The 22,604-nt window shown below is 44.0% G+C and overlaps 1 protein-coding gene across 1 annotated transcript; it reads left to right on the plus strand.

Annotated features, from left to right (window-relative positions):
• Positions 1–1,247: 1,247 nt before the first annotated feature.
• Positions 1,248–21,176, plus strand: REG4 (regenerating family member 4). Its single transcript, XM_032271996.1, has 6 exons — positions 1,248–1,431; positions 4,912–5,072; positions 11,479–11,576; positions 14,655–14,792; positions 15,896–16,001; positions 19,941–21,176. The coding sequence occupies exons 2-6, from the start codon at positions 5,006–5,008 to the stop codon at positions 20,000–20,002; spliced, it is 471 nt and encodes a 156-aa protein (XP_032127887.1). The 5' UTR covers positions 1,248–1,431; positions 4,912–5,005; the 3' UTR covers positions 20,003–21,176.
• The last annotated feature ends 1,428 nt before the right edge of the window (positions 21,177–22,604 follow it).

A 22,604-nucleotide genomic window follows, 5' to 3' on the forward strand; every position in this document is an offset into this window, starting at 1 on the left:
GGAGGTAGCAGCATGAGCGTTGGGATGGCTGGTAAGAACACAGGAGATCTATCTAATCTGAGGCTCCAAAGGCTCAGTAGCATGCACAGTATCACACAGTGAGAGATCAGCAGAATGCAGACCTGAGCCAACAGCCACAGGAGGCCAAGCCATGTGCTGTTCTCCCAGAGCATCATCAGAATGGGAAGATTCTTTAAAATGTCCTTTATAAACCATGAAAGCATTACTTTCTCGTGTCCTACCATGAATTTATGCATATGATGAAAAAATCTAACAGCGAAAGCTGAGTAGCATGTTTCAAGCAACATTGAGCTGGCAGCAAGGAAGCTGGCTTCTGATATCAGCTTCACCCACAACAGTCTGTGCATTAAACTAGTCACAGTGTTTCTCTAGGCCTGTTTCCTCACCCATAGAGCAAAAGGGTAAGATTCGATAACTACCATGGTCCCTCCCAGACTCAAAATTTCCAGACATAAAGGTCCTTTACAGGCTTAAATCTGTAGTTTGAAGCTGAGTCATCTCTGGCACCTACAACCTAATCCTTTGCCATCTATACGGGGAAAAAAAAATCTTGTTACTCTTTTCAAATAGCCTATTTTTCAGTAGGACTGTGTTTCAGCAAACAGCTAAATTTGGAGTTAGAAGGCCTAGGTTCAGCGTCCAGGTCCTCCACTGCTGACCAGCGTTGTGAACCTCGGAAGGCTTCTAATCTCTCTTAACGTTGGGTTTCTTGAGTGTGTAATGGGGATGTCTGTCCTATGCTGCTCACAAGGCTTGTGTTAGCATCTTATTTGATGACTTGAGTGAAAACACTTTATTGTAACACATTCTGTTGACGTAAGCTATTTTGACATGATCGCCCTTTTTTCACAGAAGAAGCTCAAATAGTAGATATCTGAGGAAACTGATGCATGCTGGGTGAGAGGAGTCGGTGCTTTAGGAAGGAAAATCTGTGTGTGGGCATCAAGTCACACCGCATGGGTCATAACCTGTGCCTGATCCTGACAGAGAATCCTTCTAGAAATAAGAGAGAAATAAAGGAAATCCACAATACCAAGGGATAAAAAGAGAGCCAAGAAAAAATAACAAAAGGGGAGAGGAAGGTGGGCTTATAACAGATTACAGGATCTTGTCAGCTTTACTAACAGGATGTAAAGAAAAGATTCTGTTTGCACACAGGGAGAGGTTCTTCTCCTGGCTAGTCAAAGCACATCTTACGCACATTCACAAACCATCTCTCTGATGATTCATTATTTTCACTGTAGATAAGGCTTTTATGAATGGATTATTTTTCTCAGATAATGGCTTTATGATTAAAGTAAAGATTATTAATTCCTGAGGCAAGAAGATATAAGAGCTTGGGAAAGTTTGGCTGGGACCACTGGAGACGTTGAAGAAGGCGGGGTCCTCAGAGTCTTGGCTGCAAAACAGGTATCATCCTTGCAATTGATGATGGGGGTCTTTCTTCAAACATCCTTTTTTCCCTGTCAGCTATGAACCAGGCCAGAAATGACAAATCACATCTCTAGAGAGGCTTGTCAGGCTTTCTGTTGTTGTGTCATTTGATTTAAATTATTTACCTTCTTTTCTTCCCCTACTGTAAAGAGCATTGGCTTTGGGGTTAAACTGTCAAGTTAAACCTTGGCTCTGTAGTCTGGTAGCTGGGAAACTTCAGAAAAGTTACTCAATCACGAGTGTCAGTGTCTTCATCTGTAACATGCGTTTATGAGACCTACAGTTCAGCTTATTTATGAAGATGACACATAGGCATTTGATGAATATCAGCTCACTAAAAATTATTCTCAGATTAAGGCCGGGTGCAGTGGCTCACACCTGTAATCCCAGCACTTTGAGAGGCGTAGGCGGGCAGATCACTTGAGGTCGGGAGTTCGAGACTAGCCTGGCAAACAACAACATCAAAAAAACAAAATTATTCACAGATTAGTAAAACAGATGCTGCCTCTCCCTTCGCCCAGAATGGTCATCTTGACAGAGAAATTCTGTGTTTTAAAAAGGTTTCAGGACATTGAAAATACACTATTACCTTTGGAAGGAAAGTTTGGCAAAGTGCAAAGTTTACACAATGATTTAAAAAGAGGTAAGGGGTGGAGAAGGTCACATCCACACTCTTCAACCTTTGTCTCCTTCTTGGTTACCCTTCCTTAAAGTGTTCCTATGGACCTCAGAATCAATTTTCCAGAAAAGTCATCATTTACGTCATTCTCTTAAGCAATCCATTATTTGAGAGTTAGATTGTGCACCTTGACTTTTTAATCATAAAGTATAATTAAATGTGAATTCAATGAATTACTCAGTTTAAGAATTATTTGGGAGGGAAATCCAGAACTCAATTTCATGCTTATACTAAAACAAAGCCCAGACAAATAAAAATAGGAGGAAACATTGATAAACACTTTAACCTTATGCCTTATGTGACAGTAATGGCCAGTCTTTTAATATTAATTTAAAAATTATTTTAAAAACATAAAAATAAATATATTAATTATGAAAATTTCAGAATGGCAAGAAATTAAAATAAGGGAAAAATACAAACTGACTAATACTGCTAGTAACATGTGAAAGACAATAAACATACAAAAAGGATCTCACAAATTGGAAAAAAACAATAAAATAGAAAAATGTGCAAAACTGTAAACTGAAAATTCACCAAATACAAAAAGCAAATTATTGTATAAAAAGATGTTCAACTTCATTAGTAATTATAACAAATTTTAAAACACCAAGCTTCTTCTTTAATATACCAAAGTTAGCCAAAATTTTGGCAAAATTAAGCATTCACTGGGAGCTTAGGGAACCAATTATTTTAGTGTTCTATTAATTAAAATGTGCATGTTGTGTGATGCCACAACGCTGTATATGAGAATTTACACAAAAGAAAAATAAAAAATGCATTAAAGTTATGTGAGTGCAAGAAAATATATTACAATCAATCTGTTTCTGAGAAACGAAACCAGGTTATGGACTATATGATCTTATTTGTATAAAATTGTACACAGAAAGAGGTGCATGGAAGGAAGTCTGTAGGCTACTCACCAAATTATCTATGTCCTGGAGATGGGATTTACTACTTATTTTCTGGTTTTGCATTGATTTGCTAATAGCTCGTGTGTCGTTTGCTAATGGGGGAAAAATAAAGCCATTTATTTTTAAAAAATGATGTCGACTAAGTGTAAAGGAAAGAGTGCTGATGGAGTCAGATCTGCTTGTAGCTGGTGTCCATGAACGAATGACTTCATACTTACTGACCTTAGGTTTTCTCATTTGTCAAAGGTGGGTATTCAACACTGTGCTCATGTTTAATTCGAACATTTAAAAATTCAGTGTCAGAACCACTCTATTGGATTTTCTTTTTTATTTTATTTTATTTTACTTTAGGTGTATAGCATTTCAAGCATTTTTCCCCATGTTATCGCTCCCCACCCTCCCCCCCCCCCCCCCCCCCCACTCTCTCCCCTACCCCCCCAACTGCCCCCAGTGTGTGATGTTCCTCTCCCTGAGTCTACATGTTCTCATTGTTCAACACCCACCTATGAGTGAGAACATGTGGTGTTTGGTTTTCTGTTCTTGTGTCAGTTTGCTGAGAATAATGGCTTCCAGATTCATCCAAATCCCTACAAAGGACACAAATTCATCGTTTTTTATGGCTGCATAGTATTCCATGGTGTATATGTACCACATTTTCTTTGTCCAGTCTATCATTGATGGGCATTTGGGTTGGTTCCAGGTCTTTGCTATTGTACACAGGGCTGCAAAAAACATACTTGTGCGCGTGTCTTTATAGTAGAATGATTTATAGTTCTTTGGGTATATACCCAGTAATGGGACTGCTGGGTCAAATGGAATTTCTATTTCTAGATCCTTGAGAAATCGCCACACTCTATTCCACAATGATTGAACTAATTTACACTCCCACCAACTGTGTAAGAGTGTTCCTATTTCTCCACATCCTCTCCAGCATGTGTTGTCTCCAGATTTTTTAATGATCGCCATTCTAACTGGAGTGAGATGGTATCTCAATGTGGTTTTGATTTGCATTTCTCTAATGACCATTGATGATGAGCATTGTTTCATATGTTCGTTGGCCTCATGTATGTCTTCTTTTGTAAAGTGTCTGTTCATATCCTTCACCCACTTTTGAATGGGCTTGTTTGTTTTTTTCTTGTAAATCTGTTTTAGTTCTTTGTAGATTCCGGATATTAGCCCTTTGTCTGATATGTAAGAATTTTTTCCCATTCTGTTGGTTGCAGGTTTGCCTTTATGATTGTTTCTTTTGCTCTACAGAAGCTCTGGAGTTTAATGAGATCCCATTTGTCTATCTTGGCTTTTGTTGCCATTGCTTTCGGTGTTTTGGTCATGAAGTCCTTCCCTATGCCTATGTCCTGAATGGTTTTGCCTATGTTTTCTTCTAGTGTTTTTATGGTGTTAGGTTTTATATTTAAATCTTTAATCCACCTGGAGTTAATTTTAGTGTAAGGTGACAGGAAGGGGCCCAGTTTCTGCTTTCTGCACATTGTTAGACAGTATTCCCAACACCATTTATTGGATTTTCTTGATGACAGAAAGCCCATCACTGCCTTAGCCATGAGGAAACTTGCCTTGGGCACCCTCTACTGGCTCTCCTGAACCTATCAGGGGTGAGTGCTCAGTGGTTTATAAATTGCTTGCATTCAGACTATGAAACCGTTCAGCCTGCTATAGTCAGATCTCTGGCACTGGCCCAGGAGGTCTTGAAAGTGAGAACAAAATCTCTTAAAATTTTCTAACCTGTACATCTAACTTGAGATTCCTTTAAAGTCTGGATTTCATCAGGAAAATACTGTATTCTTTTCCTCCATGTGTGAGTTAGCATTTAGATACCTGGGTCCCACTCACCTGTGCAAATGTGTTCAGATTTGCAGATCAAGGAAAACCCAGGAGTTTCAAAGACGTGCCAGTAAGAACTCTGAGATCCTTGCAGTAGCCACATCCTTAGGGAAGGAAGAATATGACTTCTAGAAGCATGAGGCTGCTCCTACTACTGAGCTGCCTGCCCAACGCGGGAGTCCTGAGTGGTGAGTACCCATCACTTAGCTAGAGCTGAGCCATGGCCAGTGTTCACTCAGCCCACGTGGGACAGCCATCCATTCGCCCACAAAAACATTAAGGCCCTGTAGGAAAAATATTTTAAAACATAGAGATAAAAAACGAAGATAGGTACTCAAAAATTCAAGGACTCGAAAATCCAACAAAACCCAATTCTCTATGGTTGTAAGCCATACTTAAATCATTGGTTAAGTGTAACTTATAATATTAATTTTGCAAATTTATTGTGAAGGGCAGAGATAATGTGTTTAAAACCCTTGATGCCTAATAGACTGTCAATAAGTCATAGCCATAATTAGAATTCCCCAGGGTTATCATGAAGGGTATTATGACAGGGTTATTATGAAGATGATTAGAATTCCCCAAAGCTTATGCACTGGTTTATCATTTGAGCATTATTAGGGATTCCAGTTTGCAGGGGACCTGCAATCTAGTTGGAGAGATGGCTGTTACACACTTACAGACCACACATCAAGTGCAGAGTAACATGGTAACAAAGTGAGTAGTAATGCTGTCGAATCCACCAACAGAGAAAGCAGGGGAGGAACACTGTATGAATGATATAAGAAGCAATGTCACAGGAAAACTTCTAGTTTAGCCTGAAGGGCTCAGGCTAAACTAGAAGTTTTCCTGGAGATGTTAATGGATATGTAAAAATAGTGGGTGAAACTGACACTTTCTAAACCCCTCTGACAAGATCCAAACCAAGGGTTGTGAGAAAAATTAAGTTATTCTGGGATTGGAAGACTTTCAGCTATGGGTGGGTAAGCTGACTGGGAGACAGAAAACAAAAGGCCAAAATAACAATGTCTTTTGACAGCAAATTCTACCACAGGACATGTCTGGAATTTCACATGGTTATAAATGATCTGAAAAGTCAGGGGCATTTAGTGAAATTGAGTTTCTAATTCATACAGCAAGCATTTATATAGAATCTATGTACTAAGCTTGGTTTGGCAGTGGAGCATTTTGGATGAAAAATACGCTGCCCCTCTTCGGAAGGATTTTATAGTCAGGTTGAGATGACACAATGTAGAGTCACACATGAAGAGGGCCACTCAGTGTCATTTCATTCGTGAGCTGAAGCCAGGGGAGGAGCAGACAATATGGTACATTAGTGAGGAGAGGAGGATGGGCAGGAGGTTTCTGAGGGAAAGCAACACTGAAGCTGGTCCTAAAAGACTAGATGTTGGGACTTTGGGGGGCTTAGGGAAAAGAGTGGGAAGGGGGTGAGGGATAAATGACCACGAATTGGGTTCAGTATATACTATGCTCCGGCGATGGATGCACGAAAATCTCTTAAATCACCACTAAAGAGCTTACTCATGTAACCAAACACCACCTGTTCCCTAAAGACCTATGGAAAAAAAAAAAAAAAAGAAACAATGTCACAGAATACCAGGAATAGAAAGCAGTGAAATGTGAATTCATCTGGTGTAATGCCTTCCTTCTATTTACAAGGAAAATGAAGTCCAGAGAAAGGTAGAGATTTGCCCAACGTCACACAGTAAGACTAACTGATGCTTGGATTTTAGTGCTTTTCACAGTCCCATGTGGCCTTGCTGGGCATTGGACATGTAAGAGTGAGGGAAGAATCCATGCTTGAGTGTCTCCTCTGTTGAGAAGAGGGCTTCCAGAGGGGTCCAGTGCTGTCTGTAACTTAGCACTGCTCCTCCTGAGGAATGTCCTCAGCCAAGGGTAGGATGATTTGGAAGGACATATGAAGAAAAGCAAGGTCCTCCAGGCATCATGTTGGCCCCTATAGCTGAAGTCTGTGGTCCTGATCATAGCTTATCCTTAATATGTCCTCCATGGCTCTTTGCCTTCAACCCTACACCAGTTCACTCAACTATCTCAGGTTGCTCAGGACCTGTGGAACTCAGCCATGCAAGAAAGTGCAAGTCTCTGGGGGGCCACTCTTGAGCCCCTCTTACAGAACTGCCTTATGTGGTCATTTCTAAGTGGCCAGGTGGTTCCCTGCAACCTCAGGCTTCCTCCATGTAACTTGAAATCTGCCCAAGCTATGTCCTGGGGAATATGATACAACCCTCTTCCCATCCCTGGGATCTCACTAACCTTTCTGGCTTCTCTCGGGAGGGGGAGATACAGACACGATATTCACCACAGCTCCTTCAATTTCTCTTTTCCGGGTAGCTCTTTCTTCCAGCTCTAGAAGGACTTTCTACTTATTCTTAATATCTTGGGGGAGCCTCCCTTATGATATATCCTAAATGTTTTTTGCACTGCGATACTTAAGAGAAATAGAGGGGATTTAGAAATTAATTTTCTCTCTCAGCAAAACCTTGTGGCGAACATTAAACTCTGATTGCTTCCACAGTGATTTCTTTGTCCTGATAGCTGCCCTTCCCCTGAAGCAATCCATGCCAGTGATTCAACGAGGGGAGACATACGGCTTCATCATTTATGGGCAGTAAAAAACTTCATCTGGCTTATATTTTCAAAAATATTACATAATAATGATAATGGGTTTAATAGCTTCAAGTTTTAACTAGCTAGTGTTTATTGAACAATTCCTCTACACTGGGCTCTGTGCTGATCACTGTACATGAATTGTCTTAATCCTCCCGACAACTGTGTGAAGGCATAATTGTTGATCCCACTGTACAGTCACGAAAAGTAAAGCTAAAAGGGACTAAATGACATTCCTAAGGTCACACATGCAATAAGTGATGGAGTACAAAGAGGATTAGAGTGGTCCAGGCAAGATGCTAGAATGTGCAGAGACGAGGGGATGGAGCACCGTGTGAGGTGGGGTCAAGGTTCTCAGGCCACCATGGAAACATTGGCCTCTCTCCAAGTTTCCACTGCACCCCGCATCTGGTTAACCTCAGCAGGTTACTCACTCCTCTGAGGAATTTCCCTTCTCTGTACAATGGAGATGGTCATCCACACAGGATGTCTCAGGGAGGCTCTGGTGCTTAAACAAAATAATCTCAACGAATGTGCTTGACCCATACAGGATTTAAAGCGATGACATGAGCACTGTTACTAAGATGACTAAGACTTCGAGTTGGACTCTCCCTCTCGGATCAAATCTTGCCTTTATCATTTACTTTCTGTGGGATCCTGAGACATGACACTTTCTTTCTGTCTTTGTTTCTTCATCTGGAACGTAGGAAAAATGACAGCGTTATTATGAAGACGATTAGAATGTGTGTAAACGGCCTGGACCTGGACCAGGTGCATAGTAAATGCTCAATAAATGTGTGGCGTAAGGCCGGCTGTGGTGGCTCACGCCTGTAATCCCAGAACTTTGGGAGGCCGAGGTGGGCAGTTCACTTGAGCCCAGAAGTTCAAGACCAGCCTAGGCAACATGGCCAAACTCCTGTCTCTACTAAAAATAAAAAAAAATAAAAAATAAAAAGTACCGAAAACTAGCTGGGCATAGTGGTGCTTACCTGTAGTCCCCGCTACTCCTGAGGCTGAGGTGGGAGGATCACCTAAGTCCACGAAGTCGAGGCTGCAGTGAGACGAGATGGTGCTGTTGCCCTCCAGCCTGGGCGCTGGGAGTAGAGCAGCCGAAGGCAGAGCCACAGCGCAGCAGAGTGGCGGTTAGTGGCAGACCGAGGAGCTGAAATGTCTCCACCAGGGGGCTCACGGCCATCGCAGCAGCATTGCAGGGTGCAGGGCAGACGGGGAGAGGAGAGAGATGAAGTGAGGAGGGAGGAGGGGGAGGAAAAGAATGAGAGGCAGAGAACAGATGGTCGTAGGCAAGGAGGGACCCACACAGGCACAGAGACAAAAGAGACAGAGACGGAAACAGAGTACAAGGACGGGGAGAGAACGGACAGATACACAGAAAGTCAGAGACAGATGCACAAACAGAGACAACTGAACAGAGACGCTCAGAGAGAGACGCTCAGAGAAACACAAAGAGAGACAGCGAAAGGAGAGAAACAGAAAGAGAGCTTGGCTGTCTGGGCTCGTGTATGGCCATGGGTCTCCTTCATGCTGACCCTCCAAGTCCTCTGCGTGTGACATTTCTAGGCCCTCTGCTTTCACGGCTTGGATCCAGGGGAAACAAAACCCATGGTGGTGGATGTTCTGTCTGTCCTAACGTGTTTGCTCACAGGCTGCCAAGGGGAGTTGCTCCAGAGTGCATGAGAGCAAACCAAAAGCACAGGGTGTGATGTCATGGGTCTTTGTCCTCAGGCCCAAGGCCAGAGATTTGGGCTCCTCTTTGTCACTGCTTTCAGGACAGTCTCACCGGTATTAAGTTGGAAGGCATATTTTCCAGCTGTCCCTTTCCGAAATTCACGCCCATGTCATTATCTGCCCTCTGCTAATCAATGGCCAGCTTTCTTTTAAGAAGATCCATTTTTACTTGAAGTATAAAAATTTCTTTTCCCCCTGACAAAATAATCAAGGCAGTCCAGCTAATTAGTTCTGTTGCTAAGTTTCTAATTTTTCATTCTTTCATATTTATAAAGGCTGGGAGGGTTGGTGGCAGTAACATAGATTTTTAAGTTATAAGGAGCTGAATCTGCAAAGCAGCTTTTCCTTCTTACTGTGTGACCTTGGGCAGATGACCACCCTAAATCTGTTTCCTTACCTCCTCAAGCGATTATGATAAAAATACAATATGGGTAAAACACTTAACACGGTGCCTGGCACCAAGAAAGCATCTTGCAGGGTGAGGGGCAGAAGGGGGAGGGGAGAGAGAGAGAAAAATGAGGAAGGAGGAGGGGGAGGAAAAAGAATGACAGCAGCAAACAGAGTCATAGACAAGGAGAGACACACAGAGACAAAGAGACAGAGATGGAGACAGAGAGCACAAAGACAGAACGAACGGAGAGATGATGGATCAGGCACCTTATCTGCAGAAGCTGGTCACAGTGGCACTAGTAGTAACAGCAATGGCATAAAGGCTGCTTTTTATTTATCATATAATTATGTTCATATTTCTGAATGTAGTAGAAGATGAAGCATTTAAATACATGAATGTCTTTGCTGTTTATTCATAGTATATTTGACCTATGCGTTGAAACGTTTCCTGCCTTACCTCAGCTGGGTTAGTCATTATCCATTATTCATAGGTACCAGGAATAGCACGTGGAAGGGGTCTAAAGCTACACAGAGCATCGTGTTCCAAGACGGAGCTGGGACTGTGGCATGGAAGGATGTGTCTGGACAGGGGTGCACAACCAGGTCATACAGTCTCCCACATGCCAGACCAGCAGAGAGCTCATCTGAAAGCAATGGGGAGCCCTGGGAGATTGATAGGCAGGGGCTGAAATAAAACAGAAGAGCAGGGCAAACACGTGACAATAGTATCATTTGAATGAGGAGAGAGAAAATGCGGTCATGACAGCTGCGGTCTATGGACGTCTCTTAGGGAAGGAAACACTTCTGCAGCCATCATGGTGTCCCAGGGTAGCCATGTGGTCACAGAACCTACACTTGCTAGCTTGACGTCCCCTGGATCACCTGGTGCCTCTGTACATCCAGCCATCTCCCCTTCTTTATAACCTTCACATTCAGTGACACGGCCCATTCACCAGTTGACTAGCAGGAAAAGCGTGTGCCTCCCTGAATCATGCTTCCGTTGCCTCCAGGCTCTGGCTCTTTCCTATTTCTGCTGCAGTCGTCTGACAGACACCCTGTACTTAAGGCAGACTTAAGTGCGTGTGTTTCTATGCATGCCTTCACATTCCTGCCTCCTTTCCTAAAATGTTCCCTTCCCCAGTACTGACACATGGCCCACCTACACTCAAGTTCCAATCAAGTTGCCAGGTGACCGGTCCCTTGTCTCCCAGGCCAAAATGACTTCTCCCTCCTTGTAACGCCCCAAACTACCAATTTATGTCCCTCATCCACTCTTGTGATGCCTTAAATTATAGTTGTTTGACCCTCACTACTAACACAAGACTCTGCGAGATGCTGAGAATCTATTCCAGTTATGTGTGTCTATCTTTTCCAATTATGTATGTTTGTCTATTCCAATGATGCATTCCAAAGTTGGGGAAATAACCACAGCATGGGTTTGGGGGACCCCCTGGGCTCACTGGACCCACTGTGAGACAGATCAAGCTAAAACTTCATTGATCACATGACTTCCATAATTCCTGCTCTGACTGGAGGACTGCAGTGACATTGTCTTGGAATTAGTGTCAGTTCAGAAGCAGTGTCCAGTAATCATAGAAACAGAGTCACACTGGTAAACAGCCACAGGTCGCAGGTCAATTTGGAAAAAGCCAGAAGAAGGGTAAACTTTACACATTTTTGGCAGTGTAGCAGTGATCTTCGTGAGGGAACTCTTTCCATTCAAAGGGTTCCTGATTGCAGGCTGTATCAAGTCTGGGAATTGATTGTTTTTGTGATCATAACGTGAAATCGATTTTTGTTTATGTGCAGATATCATCATGAGACCCAGCTGTGCTACTGGATGGTTTTACCACAGGGCCAACTGCTATGGTTACTTCCGGAAGCTGAGGAGCTGGTCTGATGCCGAGGTAAGAAATCAGCAGCCTGCTTGGCCTGGCCTTTCTAGAGCAAGGGACCAGCCGGAGCCCCAGATCTCATTTGATTCGGGATCCAGGGCTCTTCCTGAGCACTCTGAAGAGAAGCCCGTTGGGTGGTGAAATGGAGAGAAGAGGGCTTTGTGTTCAACTCATTCAGTTCTGTAAGCATTGCTGAAGCAGGCGTTGTATGCCAGACTCTAGATGGGCTACAAGCATATATGGATGCATAGGAAACAGCCCCTACCCTCAGCGAGCTCACTGTCAGTAAAGGAGACAGAAATATGTCAATCAAAGGAGAAACTCACTGAAAGGATAACTGAGCTCCTGTTTCTGCATTCTGACATTTACCAGAAAGAGAGGTGTGTACACGCACGTGGAGCAGACTCCTGGGAGCCGCTGACAGAAGGCAAAACAGCCCAAGCAAATGTGGAAACTTTTCCACTGCTCCACACAGTCCACAGACATGTCCGTTTTATTTCACTGAAGGTTTTAGGGATAATCAAATAGGCAATCAGAGTGAGTTATCTCAGCCGCGTGTGGGGAGTCGGTGCTGCTGTCTCTGTGAATTGTGATTAACTGGGGGAGCCGCGTGGGTACGTTTGGCGTGATCTGGGCCCATGTGGTCTTAGAATCCCTATATATAACTTGACAATGAAAAACAGAAAACAAACAAAAGAATGAAGCACCGACCAGATGCCAGCTACTGAAATGCAGCGTGAGTATAAACGACTTTCCAAGTTTACACTGAGGGTAACTGACACAGCAACCCCAGCGAAGTCTGAGCTGAGTCCTGAATAATTGTATAGAAAGGAGAGTGAAACAGCAAAGAAAGAGTTTCCCAGACTCTGTCCCTGGAAAGAAAATGAGCTTGTGGAGAGGAATAGACTTTCTCTGTAAAAACAAAGAGAACAAAAAGGAAGATGTCTGGGAACCATGGGTAGTAGAAACCCTAGTTTAAATCAAACTCTGCCACTCTTTAGGTGCCTCCGTTTACCTGTTTCCCTAGTGGAAAGTGGGATAATACTTTTTACCTTATGGACTTGTCAGGAGGATTCATTAAAACAGCTTGCATAAATCACATGGTAGATGCTAATTTAGGATCTCAAGAAAGAACAGTGCCCAGGATTGACACTGAACCTTAACAGATTTAACAGGACCAAGCTGCAGAGAGGGTGCTGGGATGGCGAGCCCAAAGGGGACCCCTCCCACCCAACGTGGGTTGTGCGGCTCCCTGATTCCTCGCCAGGGTTGCTGCTGTTCTTGGCTCTTGAGACGCCTGGAAGCTGATGGAGGCAACGTGAGAAGCACGTGGACATCTGAACTTGATCTTGAGAGGCAGAGGCCTGAGTTCTAGTTGCAGCTCCAGAGCTACCAACTGTGTGGACTGGGAGGGGGGCCATCACATACATATTCCAAGCCTGTTTCCCCTTCTGACACAAGGATCTTTTGTGGCTGGTACTAAGTAGGCACTCAATAAATGCAGTCTGGTCATCTGTCTGGCATGTCTCACAGACCTGAGAATTAAACAGAATTACAGCAATAGAAGCTTGCTGGTATTGTAAGTGGTTTGCAAGTGTGAGGACTAAATTATTATTAAATGGTAATCAGATCTAATCTTGGGTAAATTAGTAAAAGCAAGAATGGGAGCGGTGAAAAACCTAAGCAAACCAAACTATAATTTTATTGAATTAATTCAGTTTCTTGTCATGTAACACAACCCCAGAAGAGAATAAAATAAAGTTGAGAATCACACACCCACATATATAAACATTTGCCTTGTTTAACTGAATAATAGGTTTCTGGTTACAGAACAAGAATTTATCATATCATGTGTTCCATACAGTCCTTAAAAGAGTGAGTGATTCCCATTTATTCACCCACAAGAAACATTCAGATTGCATGCCCTTGGATATGGAAGAAGGTAGCACTTTTGCAAAGGAAGAAGGAAGAATTTGGGATCGATCTGCTGACATACAGGAGTAAAACAGACTGGGGATTAGAGATGAAAGTTTTATAAGTTGCAACAGAGCAGACAGTTACATATCTGCGTCTAGTGCAGAAGATAGCCCCAAATCCAACCAGATTTGGTGGCATGGCTACTGTTGAGGAAAGGCAATGGGGTGGTCACATTCATCTTCAGTCAGCAGGGATTCTACACCAGTGCAGGGAGCAGTCTCCACTCCTCTGGAGGACCACCTCACATGTTTAGGCAATTGATCCATACTTATTCAGTAGCAAGTCAAAATAAGTTACAAACCTCTGTTTACAGTTTACAATGTGTTATTCTTATGTAACATAGGGTAACAGTAATCTAGCATAGACAGACTCCAGGCTCAGGAATTAGGCAGAGCTGGGCTCTTTTCCTGTGTCCAGTTGCCCTTTCCTGATCCTCCGTCTCTGCATCCGTAAACAAAAGGTGGGCCCCACCTCCTTAGGCTTCGGTTAGGACTGAATGGGATAGTGCCCATGAGGTGCCTGGTGTATGAGAGGCGCCCCGCAAAGAGCGTTGCCATATCGTCTGTTCTTGATGCACATTGTGTTCACATTCTGACGCCTCTGAAATCAGGTGTGTGCTACAAACACACTGCGTCACAGTGTACCGTAGATTCATTGACAGTGATTTTGTTTTCTTTCTTCACGGGGCATAAAATAATGGCACATTGTACAATCAGCCGTTCCTTAGATTTGTTGAAATGGAGTATTATAATACGTTTAGTCATCATGACAGGTCCTAGGTAGCAGTAATTATTTTCCAGATGAAGAAACTAAGCCTCAGAGAGGTGAAGTGACTTGTCAAGGTCACATACACCACTGAGAGGCAAGACCGGGGCCCCAGGCATGTCCTTGGACCCTAAATCTCTGTACTGCCTCTTCCTCTGAGACCGAACGCTGTGGCAGGGCAGTTGTGTTTTCCCCCAGGGTGGCAGGAGGTCTTTTGTGGGGTTTAGAGCACGATGTGCGGAGGAAGTGGGAGCTGTGTGAGTCCCTCCTGCTTGGCACACTAGCGTTCTGAGAGGGCTGGGCTTTAAACATCCAGGCATCATTAACCGGATTTCTCCTTGCGTGTAGCTCGAGTGTCAGTCTTACGGAAACGGAGCCCACCTGGCATCTATCCTGAATTTAAAGGAAGCCAGCACCATAGCAGAGTACATAAGCGGCTATCAGAGAAGCCAGCCCGTATGGATTGGCCTGCACGACCCACAGAAGGTAAGCCTCAGACTTGGCCACAAAGGCCCTCTTGGAAAAGCCAGGCTGGCATCCTGTTTTTGGGGAATGACCTCTCGGCCTATAACAAGGGCACAGCGGTGGATCTTCTCCAGATATGCCTCCAACTGACCAAGACCAAGTCCTCAAGGTCAGGGGCCCGGTTCTGACCCTCAGTGGAGGATGTGATCTAAATGACTCCATTGTATAGACCTTTGTCTAATTAAGGTCCTCCTGAATCATAGAACACAAAATTACCAGCTTTCTAGACCTAAAAAGTGTGTGTGTGGTGTGTGTGTGTGTGTGTGTGTGTGTGTGTACACAGACCTGTTACAAGACAGATTAATCAAATCTCCATTGGATCTTGAGTTAAAGTTGAAAGCTTTTGGCTAGCCTTTCTTTTAGATGCTGTAATGTTTTTCATGTTATCCTTGATGTTTTTCACTGTAACTCTGTTCTTTTCATCAATGTCTTATCGTAAGAAATGGCATGAGAGGTCTCTGTAAGGAGCAGCTGGTTGGTGAGATCTAGATATGGGGTCTTCAGTTCAGAGATTCTTGTTGGGGCGTCTTTAGTTGACTCAAACAAGCATAGGGGACATAAAGTGGGAACCCCCACAATTCCTGCTTAATAAACCTGCTGAAGATACGACACATTCATTCACACTCTTTCATGAATATGTGTTTACCTTTTAGTATTGCTCTATAAATATGGCTCTTTCTCTTTTTGAACATTATATTACAGCAAAACTAATAATCCTCTGCCATAGTTGTTACAAGTATTTTATACAGTTATTTCATTTTTAATATCATTTATTTGACAATCAGAAATCTTACCTTTTTACGTATTCACATTGCTTTCAATCAGGACCCCGTCCTTCAGACAGAATAAATACTTACATCTATTTCTATTTTTTGCAGTAATGTTGGTAATATTTTTCTATTAGTGGTTGAGTGGAATGACTTTCTATTTTTCCTTCTTTAAGCATTTCTGTACTTTCCCAATGTTTGCAATGAAAACCACATTTTAAAGGGGCTTGCGGGGCCTTCCTTGGCTGTGACCGGCGCATTCTGAGCTGTGCGCTTCTCCACCTCCTGTTGTTTCAGAGGCAGCGATGGCAGTGGATTGACGGGGCCACGTATCTGTACAGATCCTGGTCTGCCAAGTCCGTGGGTGGGAACAAGCACTGTGCTGAGATGGGCCCCAGCAACAGTAAGTTCTAACGCACCACCCCTCACCGCTTCCCAACACACAGCTTCTGCCCTTTATCTGGTAAGCGCGAAAATGGATGCAGGGGACCCCCACTGTCCCCATTCCATACCAGCAACTCTTCTCCAGCAGGGCAGTGGCCTGTCCACAGACACTGGTCACCAACCTTGAGTCCTTTGTGACCCCTTTAAGTCTTTGCCATATCGGCGTACCAGCTGTTCTGTTATTTACTCAATATTTCCTTTAAATCCACTCATTTTTTTTTCTGAAATACACTTATTTTAAAATCATATTCTGGCTGGGCGCGGTGGCTCATGTCTGTAATCATAGCACTTTGGGAAGCCAAGGTGGGTGGATCACCTGAGGTCTGGAGTTCAAGACCAGCCTGGCCATCATGGTGAAACCCCACTTTAAAAAAAAAAAACATATTCTATACCGTGAGGGGGGTTATATATCTCATTTTGGGAAACCCAGACCACAGGGAGTAAGTATATGTGGTAGAAACAGATAAATCTCTTCTGGCTTCTTTAAAACGAGAGTTTGCCATGAGCCCTGGAAAGCTGGTCTTTGCCTGAGTTCTTCCCTCCTGTCTGTTTCCCTGAATCCTGTCCGCAGAAGCTCAGTGCAGTCTGCACACACTCACAGGAGCCTCTTCCTTCTCCCAGCCTGCTTTCATTCTTTGCCTTTATGCTCGTGAGTTAGGCTGTTCAGCCATCGTACTGGTGACGTCTTGGGCTGGACACTCCTTGGTTGTGGGCTATCCTGTACACTGCAGAAGCTTGAGCAGCATCCCTGGTCTCTACTCAGTAGGGGCCAGGAGCACTCCTCCTCCCAGGTCGTGACAACCAAAACTTGCAGTTTCTCCTGTAGGGGGCAAATGCACCCCCTGATGAGAAACATGATTAGTTAGTAATGTGGAAAACTTTAGCTATAGAAGAGCACAGAATGTTCAAGAATACTCAATGCCAAAGGTCATTCCAGTGGGTCTACTAGGCCATCATAGGGACACCAGGACTCCCTGCCAGCCAAGAAGTCGGCCTGGGATAGGCCTGGGCTGAGGTCTCAGCTATTGGGCTGGGGTAGGGAGGGACTTGGCCACCCCCAGCAGGACATAGGGGCAGTTTACTGTTGTCTGAGGAATTAACGTATAAGAAGGAAAAAGAGAGTAAGAAAACTTTCTAACAGCATGGGGCGACGGGCAGACATGAGGAGACACACTCTGAGGAAAACCCTCAGAGTTAAACAGTCAGAGAGGGACTGTCACAGACCAGTGAGAGCACAGCCGAAGTGGGCTCAGCTGGAAAGAACACAACTCAAACCAATACGTAGAGGCTACCAACAACTGGATTTTTACTCAGATCAAGGAAAACATTTGAACCGTTACACTGTTCAAACACAGAATGAGCTACCCCAGGAAGCAGTGAGAAATCTGTCACTGAAGTTAGCCAAGCAAATGTGGACGTGGTTGTTTTTATTGCAGTTGACACTTTGAAAGTGTTAGCAGAGAGCCTCCATGTCACAAAAGAATCAAATGAGGAACGTTGTAAAAATACCGATATCAGCGATTACCTTTTCAGACTTACAGTATCAGAATCTCTGGGGCAGGTGGCTGGACCTGCTTCTGGGAGCAGTAGACCAGATGCCTCCGTAAATCCCTTTCATTCCCCAGATTCTGACATTCCCACTGGACAAAGTTCCCAAACAAAAGTCCTTTCCCTGTGAGTCAGTGATCACATCAGCAAGGCTCAGGAGCGAAGCTGCCTGTGTTACATGGATGGGAACCAGAAGCCTGAAGCTCTCTGAGAACGGCATATCTTTGGGTCCCTTCCTCTCCCATGGTTACTCACCCAGTTCCTGGCTCTCAGAACGCAGGCTCTCAAGGCAGAAAAGCACAAGGAATGAAGCAAGGATTTGAGAAGAACTGGTGGAAGGTAGAATTTAAAAGCACATCCCCCTCGGCCACATCAATGTAATGGATTTTGCGCCCCACTCAGCTTCTAATTTTTTTTAATTCAAAATGTAGAATATTAATGCCTCAATACACAGCCACGCACACATTCCTGTTCTCTCTCTGTGACAGGGCTTGTTCCTTTTTTATATCTCTTTAGAAAGAACTCCAGAGCATTGTACTATGTGTGTCCCTCTCTTACCCTTTCTGACTCTCCCCTTTATGTCAAAATGTGTTCTGTGACTCTGGAAAATTGCAGCTTGCACTGTTTCCTGACTTTTTGCTGGTCCACTTGGAGACGTTTAATCATGATAACTGGGGTTTTGCAATTTGAAAAGAAATTGTATATTCAGTATCCATTGTGGTGAAGAGCATGGGTTCTGCATTCTGAATGCCCAGTGTAGAATCCCAGCTCCTCCCAACCAAGCTGTGTGACCCTGTGCACATCTCTGACTTCTCTGTGCCTCAAATGCCTCCTTAGGAAAAGGAGAACATAATCGCCCTAATCATCCGAATACCTGTAGCATGCTTATCACGTGCAAGCTGGGCTCGCAGCTCCTGTGGCCTGGAGGAGAGGGAATGCAGGACAGTCTCTCACTCACCCTTCCTTGCACCCCGCCTCTGGTGAGGAGGGAGGAGCAGAGTTAAACAGTAACCTCTCTTGCGTAGTGACTGTGGTGAGCTGTGTTGTGCTTAATTGTCTGAAGCTGCCGTTCTAGCTTATCCACAGGCTCATTGGGGGCAACTTCAAAAAAACCCACTAATAAGAGAGTCAGTCTCAAGCAGCACCCTATGCAGGCAGACTCCCCAACCTGGCTCCTGGCCCATGGCCTTGTGTTGTATTCGTTTTGCCCCACACCGTGAAAATACTCACAAGCTTGCAGGCCCCGTGTCATTTACACTCTGTGGTCACTGTGCCGAGCCCTATGGAGGCAGGCATGAGCAGGCCCCATTCTCTGTGCCTCCCAAGAACAAGGAGTGGGAGGGGCACACCTCACCCCCTCCTCTCCCCAGGGCTCTCACCCATCCAACACACACTGGGAACAGTGCCAGATCTGCAGGTCAGGGCCCAAGCAGACACCCAGCCAGGAAACAACTCTTCACTCTGCTGCAGACACCCGAGGATGTCAAGTGACGCCGTGGAGCTTGGTTTCTGGGAGGGAAATAGTCGGATCTCACCTCAAAAATACTTCAGTCCTTCAAAATGCCACCTCCGCCTTGCGCTCAGCCTTTTTTCATAAGCAGATGGCCTGTTGGGATGTGGCTGGCTTTAGAAGCTTTCAGTTCATTGAACATGGAACAGGAGCTTCTTAGAGCCTCAGCTGTGGACTTGAGGAAAGGCTACCCTCAGGTCCTCACTGCATCCTGCTTAAACACAAGAGCCCCTCATTCTCATTTGATTCATGTCAACCCCTGCCTTCCCTCAAAAGCAGTGCTGGAGTGGAGCTTTTGCCATGGTGTATGACATTTAAAGTGTTTTTCTCTCACTGGCAAAGTTAGTATCTGTATTAAGTTTCTCCAAGGAAACAGAAGTAATTGAATGTATATATAGAGAGACAGAGATTTACTCTGAGGAATTGGCTCATGCAATTGTGGGGGCTGTCAAGTCTGAAATCCACAGGGCAGGCCAGCAACCTGGAAATTCTTGCAGGAGTTAATGTGTGGTTTTGAGTCCAGAGATGGTCTGGAGGCAGAATTTCTTCCTCTTTGGGAGACCGGTCTTTTCTGTTAAGGCCTTAGGTTAATTGGAGGAGGCCCAGCCACGTGATGGAGGGTCATCCGCTTTACTCAGTCTACTGAGTTCTAAATGTTAATCACATCTAAAAAACACCTTCACAGCAATCAAACAACTATACACCATAGCCTAGTCAAGTTGACACATTAAGTCAACTGTCATAATCGTCTTATCTGTGACTCCAAAAAAATGTCCAGATAACTCTGGCAAGCTCAGCACAAAACGAAATGGATTTAAATGTCTGTTTATTTTCTTACACACTTTTTAACTTGGAACAGCAACGAATGCGACAAGCGCCAACACTTCCTGTGCAAATACTGACCATAGAGCAAGAATCAAGATTCTGCTAACTCCTGCACAGCGCGTCCTCTTTCTTTCTGCTAGCTGGGCTAATCTGCTCATTATCTAAGAGAGGAAACCAAGCAAAATAAGAACGTTAAGGCCCCTATTGCACTGACTTTTTTAGGTTTAGAGACAGAAACTTTAGCATTGGCACAGTAGTGACTTCTAGCTCTAAATGTTCACCCTGCCATCCCTTTCCAGAGTATCCTTCTTTGTGGGAGTTGAGTCAGGGTGGTGGGAAAAATTTTAGAGGAAACATTATAAAGGTAGTTATAGGAAATAGTCACAAACCTTCTTGGAAGGCCAGGGGGGTGGGGTTGCATAGCTTCAATAAAAGGTTTGGCCAAAGGCAGCTGAATTCTTTAAAAGCTTATGGTGTTAATACATAGGAATGTAAAGGAGTTTATCTAAATAGCTTGTTTACTCAGGTGGGCCAACCTTTGATCTTATGTGCAAGGAACTGCTCTCTACTCAGGGAGTTGGCAAAATTAATTACCCATTAGCGGTGTTTGGTCAAGACATTTGTCATTTAATCTGTACTAAATAAGCGTGAACTTCACTGACTAGTCAGGGTCATGGCTGCTAACTCGTGACCAGACCCTTCTCTGGGTGTCTGTAAGCTGCCCAGACCCCTGACCCACTCTTCCGCTGGTTATTTGTGTCTGAGTGCATCTGCATTTGTTCATCCATTGCTGGGTCAGTGTCTGTGGGTCAGACCTGACACTTCTTCCCTCCTCCCCTATCTCTGGCTGTCTCGAGCAGTTAGAAAAGTGCTTCTCCAGGCAGTGAAACAGCTGGGTCTTTGGCCATAAGAAGTAAAGACTTGAAGGCAGGAGGAAGAAACTCAGGAGTAAGCTTCTAGCCCCTTTCCGCTTCTACACCCCTCTGCTCTCTCTCCATTGCCTGCACATGCCCAGTCAATTCCTGCTCGTTTTTCTTTTGGCCATGGGAAGGTTTGCCAGTAGAATCCTTGCTAGACTGATGTGGGCTATACATTCATTTAATAAACTGTCTTATAAATAAGGGGTTGCTGTGTTCCAGTTCAGTAGTGGTAGAAGTGGAAAAGTGAAATAAGACCAAGAAATACAGCCAAGTGCTTCTTCATCTCCTTCATCTGAGTCTCTGCCTCCTCTATCCCTGCTGTCGCACTGGTTCAAGGGGAGGAGAGCTGCAGGTGACATGCCTGCCAATTTCTGAGCGGGGTTGGGTGAGTGGGTGCTATTTAATTGTGAGTGCTTCTTGGCTTATGAGGGGGATAACAGTCACAGCAGGTATAATAGAGCTGACCTGGATTCTGGACACTCATCTCCCCCACTGCCACTGATAACCTGTGTGCCTCGTGTGACTCTCTGTGCTCTGTGAGGCTCGTAATGGCTTATGTTGTAGTTACTTCAATCATGAGGAGGTAATTTTGCTGGCAAACAGATATAGGACACCCTAGGTCACGAATCTGAATTGTCATGTAAAAAGAAACAAATATGGACTCAATGATTATAGCATATGACTGTGGTATGATCACATTCACATTCCTTAAAGGAAAATACCACCAAAGGGAGAGATCATGCAGTTCAGACGTGCAGTTCAGGCTATGGGAATGGCCACTTGCTTCATTCACGATGTACTGCCAGCTGGCAAGCACAACAAGTCTTATTCCTTAGTCTCAGAACACTCCTCTCTCATCCTAGCAGGCTAAGACCAGCAATTGAGTACTGGCTAAAAGAAAAGTAGAAAGAAAGGCGAAGTGGAAGACATGGAGCCTCGGCCCTAATCACTTAACCTTTCACTCTCCTTTCCTTTCTTCTTCCTTCCTCCATCACACCCTTGTCATTCTTTTGGTTGTCAAAGAGGAAAACACCAGAAAAAAATGTGTTGCTCCTCTCAAGCATAAAAAGTCTAGTCAACCCAAAAGATAAATCTCCTAATAGTGCTATTTCAGACCAAGTGACAGGCGAAAGGAAAAGGCTCATTCTTTCAAAGCATATAGTTAGCTTCAGCAAAACTGCAACCACCAACGCCCAAGAGGGTTCTGGGTAAGTCACTGTCAGAGAAACAGACAAAAGTGTCAGACTGCATGATAGAGATGATAGATGAATTGGGAACGCCAGACCGTTGAGAACAACAGTAGAATCCTGTTGGAACAAGTGCCAGATTCTATAGATTACCTGTAGGAATTGGAAAAAAAATGCAAAGGAAACATGGCTGAGAATATTTCATAAAGGTAGAAGCTCTCAGTTTTTTCTGACTGTGGCACATGTGAAAGTTAAAAAAAAAAAACACCATGGCCCACCTCCCTCTCCTGGTTTATTTGTTTTTTCAAGAGGAAAAATACCTCATGATAGCAAATAAGTAGAGATGAACAAAATAAAAATTCAAAAAATTATAGATAGCAAATCTACTAAGATAAAGTAAAATCTAACAGTCATTCTGTAAATATATAAAAATATTTACAATATATTTAAAAATAGTTCCAACTGAAAAGCATCAACAACTTAAGACCATCTTGGTGATATTATAATAACAAGGCTCCCTCCCTGAAATTGCTGAAATGCTGACAGTCTGCATGTGCACATATGCTGGGAAA

The sequence above is a fragment of the Sapajus apella genome, unplaced genomic scaffold, assembly GCF_009761245.1.
Source record: "Sapajus apella isolate SASKATOON/1434 unplaced genomic scaffold, GSC_monkey_1.0 scaffold271, whole genome shotgun sequence".
Taxonomy (NCBI): domain Eukaryota; kingdom Metazoa; phylum Chordata; class Mammalia; order Primates; family Cebidae; genus Sapajus; species Sapajus apella.

What these genes read in the sequence shown, in the direction of transcription:
- REG4 (XM_032271996.1), top strand. Translation starts at nt 5,006, where the DNA reads ATGACTTCTAGAAGCATGAGGCTGCTCCTACTACTGAGCTGCCTGCCC. An exon ending in CAACGCGGGAGTCCTGAGTG is followed by an intron (nt 5,073 to 11,478) that starts GTGAGTACCCAT and finishes GTTTATGTGCAG; the next exon opens with ATATCATCATGAGACCCAGC. An exon ending in GGAGCTGGTCTGATGCCGAG is followed by an intron (nt 11,577 to 14,654) that starts GTAAGAAATCAG and finishes CCTTGCGTGTAG; the next exon opens with CTCGAGTGTCAGTCTTACGG.